Source organism: Musa acuminata, chromosome BXJ1-8, assembly GCF_036884655.1.
Source record: "Musa acuminata AAA Group cultivar baxijiao chromosome BXJ1-8, Cavendish_Baxijiao_AAA, whole genome shotgun sequence".
NCBI lineage: Eukaryota > Viridiplantae > Streptophyta > Magnoliopsida > Zingiberales > Musaceae > Musa > Musa acuminata.
Window position 1 is genome coordinate 41,530,732 of NC_088334.1, and position 10,649 is coordinate 41,541,380.

The 10,649-nt window shown below is 47.2% G+C and overlaps 2 protein-coding genes across 2 annotated transcripts; one reads left to right on the plus strand and one right to left on the minus strand.

The window, feature by feature from the left end:
* Positions 1–588: 588 nt before the first annotated feature.
* On the minus strand, positions 589–1,770 carry LOC135589108 (probable glycosyltransferase At5g03795). Its single transcript, XM_065081410.1, has 2 exons — positions 1,435–1,770; positions 589–1,329 (listed from the first exon to the last, which is right to left on the minus strand). Exons 1-2 carry the CDS (start codon positions 1,768–1,770, stop codon positions 652–654), a joined length of 1,014 nt encoding a protein of 337 aa, XP_064937482.1. The 3' UTR covers positions 589–651.
* A 3,612-nt stretch (positions 1,771–5,382) lies between these two features.
* LOC103994630 (agmatine hydroxycinnamoyltransferase 1-like) lies at positions 5,383–7,097 on the plus strand. The gene is made up of 2 exons (XM_009415021.3): positions 5,383–6,780; positions 6,862–7,097. Exon 1 carries the CDS (start codon positions 5,455–5,457, stop codon positions 6,772–6,774), a length of 1,320 nt encoding a protein of 439 aa, XP_009413296.2. The 5' UTR covers positions 5,383–5,454; the 3' UTR covers positions 6,775–6,780; positions 6,862–7,097.
* The last annotated feature ends 3,552 nt before the right edge of the window (positions 7,098–10,649 follow it).

The window sequence follows — 10,649 nt, forward strand, 5'->3', positions numbered from 1 at the left end:
AATGGATAAGGAGAATTCTTGGACATCATTTAGCAGAGAAAGCTGATCTTTTGGCATTAAAAATTTGTAATGTGTACAAGCTAAACAAGAGAGTAGCAGAAAAGAGTTGAACACATTAGAATCCGAGACACTCAAGAGACTCGGTTGCTCGTGAATTTAATGCTTAGTTCACCCTTTCATCTGCAGGAGGAATATTAATCCAGAAAAAGCGGTGCTCTTAGAAACAACATCAGGTTAATCTGTTTCGTCGCCTACCTCGAGGAGATGAAGAATTGAGGATGTAGACGGCAGACATTCGCATGAAACATAAGAATCAGAACTTTATATTTATTGATTCAATGGAGAATTCAGAGGACAACATCGAAGCAGAAGTACTTTCTTCCACAAAATCTTGAAGACCAGCAAACACAGAGCTGTCTTACGGATTGATCACCACAACCATGTGGATTTCATAATTTTAATGGTTAGAAACTGTCATCATTTCTGGTGCAGAGCAGCCGATTTCAGGTTGCATCAACAACAACCAGAGATGGACAAACCCAAAGAAAAAGAATCAGACTTCTGTAAGTCAGTGATATTCACGGATACTGTAATTAAAATGGCTGTATGGTAACAATCGATCAAAGCAGCAGGAGGAGGAGGGCTCCGGGATCAATCAGAGACCTGGGGACGATGCATGCGGATGTTGAGCCTTCGAAGCCATATGGAGTGAAGGATCATATGGAACACGTCAAACCTCCTGGGAGGGCTGTTCACCACGAAATGCCTCTGCACCATCGCCCCTCTCCTCTGCAACCTGATGTACTTCGTCGGAGAGATGCCCATCAGGATCTTCTTGATGTTTGGGATGTCCTCCACCGAGACCTGCACCGAGAAGGCCTTCCAGTCGAGAACATCACTGAACGGCAGCACGTAGTGGTCGTTGATGGTGACCGGCACACAGCCGAGGTAGATGGCCTCCACGATTCTCGGGCTCGCCACCTCGTACCCGCTCGGGCACAAGCAGTACTTGCTCTTCCTCATCGTGTCGTAGTAGGACACTCCCTTGGGGAGGTACTCGTGGACTTGGACGTCGGGGTCTTTGTCCTTCCACGCCTCCAGAAGCAGCGGCCGGACAGGGCCATGATCACCACCGGCGAAGAACGCGAGGATGGGGCGGTGCGAGGCGGATGGCCCTCCCATCATGTCGGCCATGACGTCGGTCTTGATGTTGATCTCAGGCAGCGATACGTCCTTGGAAGGATCGAAGCCTTCGGACGTGTTTGCATTGCACAAGACTCGAATGGAGTTGCCGTAAAGATTAGGCACGGCTTTGGAGGAATGAGGCCCCTGCAGAACCACTGACTGTTCGATCAGTCAAACTACGTCTCCTTCTCGATTACAGCGACGACATCAGAGCGATCGACAACATGAATTGAAACCCACAAGACTAACCCAATCATGGCAGGAAAGCATGAAATGATCTGCACCCAGGCTCCTGTTCCAGTAAGGATATCTTTCGGCGACGACATCGATGTAATCAGCAATGGTCTTTTTGATCGGGGAGATATCGAAGGACTCGGGCTTGTATATGAATTTAACCATCTTGGCGACGCTGAACGGCAGAAAGAAGACATGAGCAAGATCAGGGTTCCTAGTCCGATACCGGGAGTCCATTTCCATGCTGTTGATGAACCTTCCCTCCGAAGAGTATATGCTCCTGCAGGGGCCATCATGGAAGAGTGGCGGCTCACCTTCTTCATACACATACACCTTGAACAGCTTCTCCATTTCCAAATAACTCCTGCATGCATGTTTTCTTCACATCAAACCAACTGTTGAAGCTTCTACTATACGTACATGTTGCAGATCATTACCATTATACCTGTGAAAAGCATAAGCATTCCTGTATAATGGCCCTTGCGGAACATAATCTTTGTCGGGTAATGCCGTTCTATTACCGGCGTTCCGAAATGCTTTCTTGATAGCTGCTCGAGCTCTGCCCAGGCCGAGTTCAAGTCTCTGTAATTTCGTGTATCTTTTTCTCCGCCCTCTTGGCAATGGTATCACATCCTCGGTGGTGTTGTGTTCGAAGAGTAATATTGCCTGTGAAATAACATAGTGAATTTAACGAAGAGATTCCAAAGGGGCAGAATTTAATGTTCAAACTGATAGACAATACGAAAATATACATTTTGAGTATGTGCCCAATTGGCTTCAAAATTCATCCGATGCCCTACAAAAATAAAATGATGCTTGCAAACTAGGCATTTAATTCTCCTCAACATGCTTTGTCTTCCTTTTGACCCCAATGCAAGAATCAAGATGCAATTCCCTGAAAGAACCAGGCAATATGATGACAACCGAACTGATTGGTTGCAACATTGCTGTCCTGTCGATCATTTCCTGGGACTTGAGGACCAATTTGTCTGTGGCAGCACATGTTTGAGTCTAATTATAGTCTTATACTCTGCTCCAAGACGAAAGCTCTCTGGGATGGCCATGGCTGTAGTCTCTGTCTACCGAAAACCATGCATGAGAAGAAGGCTGACGGCCAAACTTGATGGGTTGAGTTGACTCCGGTCAGATAGTTCTCCCCAGCCCTCACCATGACGATTAATGAAATTTAAAGCATGTCATGGAGGAAAATTTTCAACTTTGATTCTGGAAACAATCTCTCTTAATACATACGAATCATTAATCGTCTGCTTTCCAAGTATATGTCAGAATGAAACGAAACTGGTGCAAGAACAACAAGAATAGAAGTGCAGAAGGCTACACATAAACTAGGACATGTATGGAGGTAGTAAACAGTACTTAGAAACAAGAAAAATCCCAAGTTTGGAAACTGTTTCCTTACCATATTATCAATTGACGAAACCAAATCAGAATCATATGACCTCCATTAAATATTTTTTTCGCAGTAAAATCAGAAACTGGTGCAAGAACAGAAGAGAGAAGAGGACTTACAGGCCCCTGCACCGGGCTCGGAGCCGCTACGGGAGGAACAGATACATCAGAAGCATGACCGGAGCGATCGAAGGAAACCTGTGCTCCGAAACCTCTCTGAGACTCCAAATCCTTTTCTTTGTGTGCACCACCGCCACCATGAAGAGGAAGGGAAAAGGAGAAGGAAGAGAACCAGGGGGTGGGGCCGTTGGAATCAACAGAGAGGAGCAGCAAGGACACCAAGACCAAAGGAACGAACACGCACAACAACACAAACCTTGTCCCGTAACCACGGAAGCATGGAGGAGATGAATCCATGGCGATTACGGTGCATCGCACACAACCTTGGGTTTCCGAACCTTGATCCGCATGTGTATATATATACATATATGGAAGGTCATTAACTGCATCATTAAGGGAGCGGGGGTGGCGCTGACGGTAACGCTGTTGCCATACAAGGGTTTGAAAGAGGAGAATTGTTAGGGATGAGTGCCCGTGTATGGAAACTGAGCCAAGTGGCTCGGTCTGTGCCGCGGTGAGTCGCGGCGAGTCCGACACGAGGCGGCCGAGTTCTCCGCGAGTCCGAAGCCTCCTTTTCCCCGTTCGGTCGACTTTTGACGTACCCGCTCCCCCGCATGCATCTTTTCGTCGTCGATCACTTATGCTTTACCCACCCGGACACCATACCCGTCCCGTGATTGGATGCGCAGTGGCCCGCTGCTGCGTCCAAACCGATAGATGACGATCTCTCTACGTGCGTGCGTTTTTAGCCATTACGGTAGATGAAGAGGCGTCATCTTGCATATCTATCTACGGCTTTGATTGGAGTCCACTCCTACGGACTTAATACATGCAATTGAATTTTGTCTTCTATCTCTACGCAGGAATTCTTCCGCTATTGATTGGGAATTCTGACTTCACCTAAGGCTATTGATGAATCAGTCCAATCATCTTGTTCTTTTTCCAAAAACAAAAGAACTTATGAAGAAAAACATTCATAATATTTTTATTTATTAGGTCATTTCTCATGTCATCATAGTGCATGCATATAATGTCATTGTTTATGTTGCCAACTATAATATGGCGTCCATGCATAGTCATCACTGAACGGGACGTATGGACTACCACAAAAGATGAGGGGTTAGTAAACCTTCAACCTAAATGGGCTCAGATCCGACACGATTGACCTTGTTCCGATGACACCCATAAGTGATGTTGCTCGGGTGCTTTTGATCAGATAGTTAACATGGCTCAATTTAGTCCTGAAAGCATGAATTTATCCTAGAAACTCAAGCGGATGAAAGGTACGATTGAAAGAAGTTCGGAGCCACTTCCAAGTTACTCCCTAGATGCAGAGTTCTACACAATTGGTCAGTGTAGAGAGATTTCTGGAGTTGATTCTTCTGATGCTTAAGTCAACAAAAATAAAAAAGATTTAAAAGAAGTTCGGAGCCACCTCCAAGTTACTCCCTAGATGCAGAGTTCTTTTGTCCCCCCCCCCCCCCCCCACCCCCCCGCGACTGCTTTTGGGATTCAATTTTTATACTTGTTTTATTGACGAAGGGTAATTGGCTACTCGTCCCCCCCCCCCCCCCCCCCCACCCCCCTTTCAGTTTCTTGTACCATGAGTTAATGATATACAAGGGCACGCACACTATCTATCACGATAAAGGCACATCCAAAATGGATAAGGGATGAGAGTTCAGGTGCCCGAAGAATTGTATCACATCATCCAAAATTAATGTTCCTTAAGAACCGAAATCATCAGTGGTGCAATCGAGGGAAAGCTTAGGGGTCTGATAGGGCGATGGAAAGGCAATTAAGAAGTTGAGTTTGATTATAGTGTTTCAATAACCGTCTCGTGACACTTTCCATGTTGAGAAGACAGTACGAGCTCTCGTGTTAATTTCAAAGTGACGGTCTGGCACCAGTTGAATCAGAAGAATAATGACTGTGCCACTGTTTCCCTATCACGAACATTTTATACATTAATCTATAACCCTAGTTTGGATCGATCACTACATTTGTAGCTACTACCATTATAGCTATCATATGCAATATATTCAAGTGATTAAGATATCGGTATCTTCTCTACCAACCCGATTCGCGGCAGCAGTGAAGTCATAGATGTAGTTGACATGAATGATAAATATTATGATCTTTAATTTGATAAACATATGTTTTCTTGTTCTTCACTATAAAAGTAGGATCTGAGATGACATCTTCACCAGTAAACGATCTAATCCTTCACTGACAAGTGTCAAACATGAGTTGCCTTCAAAGTCAAAAGTGATCCATGAGAGTTTGCCGATTGTCGATGGCTGCCAACTGTCTCTTACTCTAGCATTCCATTCATGAGAGGGTCACCCTACCAAATGGACGTCGGTCAGTATTATCCTACTTTCCATCACTGTATGGTTAACACTACAAATCAAACACCGAAGTGCCGCTACTCTGTCGCTTATTTAAGCTGCTGCTGCTCTTCTCCAAAGAGCGGTGTAAGGAGAGCTTCCTCAACCTGCAGCCATGCCGGAAGATGGTAAAAGCATGAAGGTGAGAGTGGAGAGGTCAAAGATCGTCAAGCCTTTACACAAAGGTGAGCCGACTTCCACCTGTCTTCATGTTCCCTTGAGCGTCTTCGACAAGATCACCTACGACACCCACATGGCCGTCATCTACGCCTTCCGGCCGCCCACCCCCTCGAACACCGACATCGAGAAGGGGCTGGCCACTGTGCTCTCCGAGTACCGGGAGTGGGCGGGGCGGCTCGGGGAGGACGCCCGAGGCGAACCTGTGGTCCTCCTTAACGACGCCGGTGCGCAGGTCTTCCAGGCGTCGTCGGACGCGCCGCTCGACGTGGCCGGTCTTCTTAAGCCCTCGCCGGCTCTGCTGACCCTGCATCCGGGGATACAGGGGGTGGAGGAGCTGGTGCAGGTGCAGCTCACGAGGTTCGCCTGCGGAAGCCTAGTCGTGGGATTCACGGCGCACCACCTGGTGGCCGACGGCCACGCCGCCAGCAAATTCCTGGTCGCGTGGGGCGCCGCGACACGGGGCCTTCCTATCCACCCCATCCCCTTTCGCGGCCGCTCCGCCTTGTTCGTCCCTCGCGAACCACCTCGCGTCGAGTTCCAGCACCGGGGAGCGGAGTTCACCACCAAGAAGATGTTCAACGCCAAGGACGACCCCCTAAAGGACGACATCGTCGTCCACAAGGCGCACTTCACCAAGCCCTTCCTGACCGCTCTCAAGACCAAGGCTTCGCTGGGGAGCAAGAGGCAGTACAGCACGTTCGAGAGCTTGGTAGCCCACTTATGGAGGGTCATCAGCAAGGCTCGCGGACTCGACGAGCGCACCACCAGCGACGTCCGCATCTCCGTCGACGGCCGCAGGAGGCTGAGCCCCCCCGTCCCGGACGAGTACTTGGGCAACCTGGTGCTGTGGGCGTTCCCTCGCGCGCAGGTGGGGGAGCTCATCAACAGCCCATTACAGTACGCGGCGGCGCTCATTCACGAAGGCATCGAGAGGGTGGACGACCGGTACTTCAGGTCGTTCATCGACTTCGCGAAATCGGCGGCGGTGGAGGCGGAGGGTCTGGTGACGACGGCGGACATGAACGAGTGGGTGGTCAGCCCCAACTTGGAGGTGCACAGTTGGTTGAGATTTCCCTTCTATGACGTGAACTTTGGCGGTGGGACTCCTTTCTGCTTCATGCCGACCTACTCACCAGTGGAGGGGATGCTGGTCCTGCTTCCATCCACGGTTGGAGATGGAAGCATCGAAGTTTACGTGCCTCTCTTCAACCACAACTTGGCCACCTTCAAGCACCTTTGTTGTTTACTCGACTAATTTGTCGTACTGCCCGATCCCTTCTCTCTCTCTCGCTATCTCTCGCTCTCTCTAGGGTATATTATAATGTTCTAGCTATGCATGCAGACTGGTTTCAACAGGTCGTATGTGGGTGGGAGATTTCTGAGGAAACAGGCATGGCGTTAGAAAGGGAAAGGGACAAAGAGAGCATTCATAAGATATGCTGAGAAAAGCAGCAGGGAAGAAGACTAAGACTTGCAGATAATGTTTGGTCATGTATACTTTACTTTATGCATGGTAGGGCATGCATATATGCTTGATAATGAATAGTTCTCAATAAAGTTGATGGAGTTGAATCTGCATGGATTGTGTAAAGAATACTGCTGTTCTTTCTGCTTAAGCACTCCATCGGCAGAATTTGATACCTGGGAGTGCAGCGGTTTAATAGAGGAACAAGTATGAGTGCTCATCACAATGTAATAATGTGTCAGAGAAAGACTTGAGCAAGCTAATTTAATTCTGTACTTATCAATCTGACGGTTTCTAACAAGTTACATCACCTACGTGTTTTTCCTCTGAAAAAGAAACCAAATATTTCAAATAAATCTCTCTTAAACAATGCAAGAAAAAAGGTTGTTTAATGCTCTAATTCATGAAGATATAGATGCATGCGGAAACATATTGAATGAAGGAGAAAAGATTGGTGGTGATGACATATTAAGGACGACAGAATGATTCAAGAGATCAGCCAAATAGTAATTAAGAATCAGAATTCCTGTGGCATATATGACTAATTAAAAAGTGGATGACTCAAATGTATGACCTAATTCATATAGGCTGTTGGTCAATAAAAAATGAAAAAGTAGGTACTATTTTGTCTAAAAGATTCTCACAGTATCAGCAGTAGAGAAGACAAAATGTATAATGCAGATGAACTCTACTCAGAAATAGTATAGTATTTCTATTCTATAATCTATAGTTTTTTGCTTCTTCATTTCTAGACTGCACACACACACACATATAATGTGAACAGATTGCATTCTTGTGGTACGCTTTTCCTCGCACTGCCTTGTGATGGCGATTGGGTTGTCACGTGGTGCATAAAAGTCACACGGATGCAATCAACGGCGTGACACCACAATGTAAATCTTCCTATTCTCAAGATGAAATTTTCAATGAGCAAAATCTTGAAAGATTTGTACCAGTAACATAACAAGCGACGAATGCTTTGCTCAGCACCACAACTTGTTATTATCACGCACAACAATTAAATAGAGATGGATTCCCTGCTAACTAATACCAAAGTCCGCACTGTTAGGTGACATTGTAGGCCCATTGATTTGGTGGGAGGGGGGAGGGGAGTGTTCTCGATGGTTCCTGGATCATCCTAAATGAGATTAAACCTCCTCAGTCCGGATATGACCAAACCTAACCTGATCGGATGTGTTTGTTTAGATGACCAAACCTAACCTCCTCACAACCTTGTTGTTGGCCTGCCATTTCTATTGGAACTGCCAGTGTCAGAGACCCTTCATGTCCTTAGAATCAGATGACTCCTACATATATAAGTGGCACCGCTACTGCAATAACATACAAGTCAAGTGCTTTCGAGGATCACCATATATTGTGCATCTTTCACATTAAACAGGCAAGGGAAGCGAAAATTCGGAGAGTAGCTTACAGGAAGGCAGAGAAATCACACCAGAAACTTATAAGAAATGACAAATAAAGAGACAATCCTGAGCGCAAAAGATAAAGCTCACAGTCTAACTATTTCTTTGAGCACTGAATTCATAGTTCAAGGTTCCACTAGTGGTAGGGTTACCGTCAACAGGTTCTATTGCCAGTCATGTAGCAGAGCCAAAACCACCCAAAAAATTCCAATGCTATAGGTAAGTATTACTAGAGTTAGGTAACCTAAATATACTAAGACTACGTCAAGGGAGCACATAGTTAATGGAGTCACTAACAGCTATATGGAAAACGTACTAGCGTGTCAAGACCGGCACACCCTTCAATCCACAGTGACATTGGTCGTCGATTAGTTGGAATGGCTAGTCTCGTGACCATCGACATTTCCACGGGAGACTCGGAGAACTTGAATTGTGATAGGGCATATTCCGGCACCATCTCGTAGCCGCAGTCAATCGCCACATCGAAACTGACGTGGTGCTTTGGTACTGACGTGGTGCACCGTATTGATATGACACCTCAGACCCGTATGAGACAGTCGCCTGCATCTGTGCCCACGCCACCTGAGGCTGTACGAGGCGATGCCACACGATGCGGGAACAGGCAGGTCAGTCAGTGCCTACACAGGGCGTATAGGTTGATCGCCTGAGACATCGGCGGCCATTAACCGATTGCATACGGTGACCTCCAATTGTAAGTATAAAAGCCGACCTTCGGGCTAGTGCCAAGGGTTGGACCGCGAACATCTAATCTCGTCATCACATCTCTCTACTGATTTAAGCCTCGAAGGGGTTAAGTCGGAAAGTCCACTCTCAACCTTGATCTGTGTATAGGAATCTGGAGATCAACGTAGAAGGACGGAGCACTACAAAATGCATCTCGACCCGATCTCCCTCGGACCGACCCAATCTCCCTCAGAACGACTTGACCAGACATCAACTCACTCCAGCCTAGAAGCCACATTTGACGACCTCGCATACATGCCCCAAACCAAGTTGTGCTGACTTCTCGGCCATGGCATGAAGTTGCATAATATTTCTGGCACTAGAGGAAAGGCCATCTTATAGGAATGTCAACCATCGTACAACCCCGACGAGCGTCCCAGAGAAGAGGTACCCATCGCTCACTCCACCTTCGGTCTTGGGGGGCAATTGCCCCTTCCCCTCATATGGACGAGAATGTTTTAGCTCAAACCCCGAGTCACTACTGGCGATTGGAGACCTACGATAGTGACTCCGATCCGATAGAGCATATCGTTGTATTTCGAGCCCAAATGGCCCTATACGGCACCTCCGACGCCCTCATGTGTTGAGCATTTTCCACCACCCTACAAGGTCCGGCTCGAATGTGGTGCGATCGACTAAGGCCATCCTCGATCTCATCCTTCGATCAACTTGCAAGAGAGTTCGAGCTCAACTTCTTAGCTAATGCAAGATTGAAACCATCCGTGGCCATGCTCCTCGAATTAAGCCAAAAGGACGATGACCCATTTCGTTGCTCACTTTGCTATCGAGATCCGAGGGATCCCCGATGCCCACCCCTTGTTAATTATGTAGGCATTTCTGATGGGCCTATGACCATCTCGATTCTTCTAGTCACTCGTCGAGAAGCCACCAACGATCGTCCCCGAGATGCTCCAGTGTGACAACCAGTACGTAGTGATAGAAGCGTTGATAGCAGGGAAGCATGAGGACCACAAGAAGCCCCACGGAGAGCAGTCCCATGGGCAACCCTTGGGGCCACCAAGGAGGAGGCTCGATTGACCCAAGTTGTCACTACCGAGGCCCCCTCTATCGCCCCTAAACTCATCAAGAATGGAAATCTTCCTTCAGATCAAAGAGAAGGGGCTCCTGAGGGCGCCCAACCCGATGAAAACTCCCCATGAGTCCAAAGATCAGTCCAAGTATTGCCAATTCTACCATGACTATAGCCACGACACCGAGGAATGTCATAATATAAGAAACCAGATCGAGGAGCTCATCTGAAGGGGACATCTCAGGCACTACATCAAAAAATCCCGAGAACCCTCTCTATGCCCACAAGTCTTAATCGAGAAGCAAATTGAGGCCATTATTGACAACCCAGCATCTAGTGGGGACAACATGTTGAGATGTAAAGATTACGCTCGAGCCACTGTAGAAAAACACCCCAGACAAAACGATGAGCCCAAGATCACCTTCGAGGCGAGGGAAACCTGTTAAATCTCGTATTTTGATGATGAA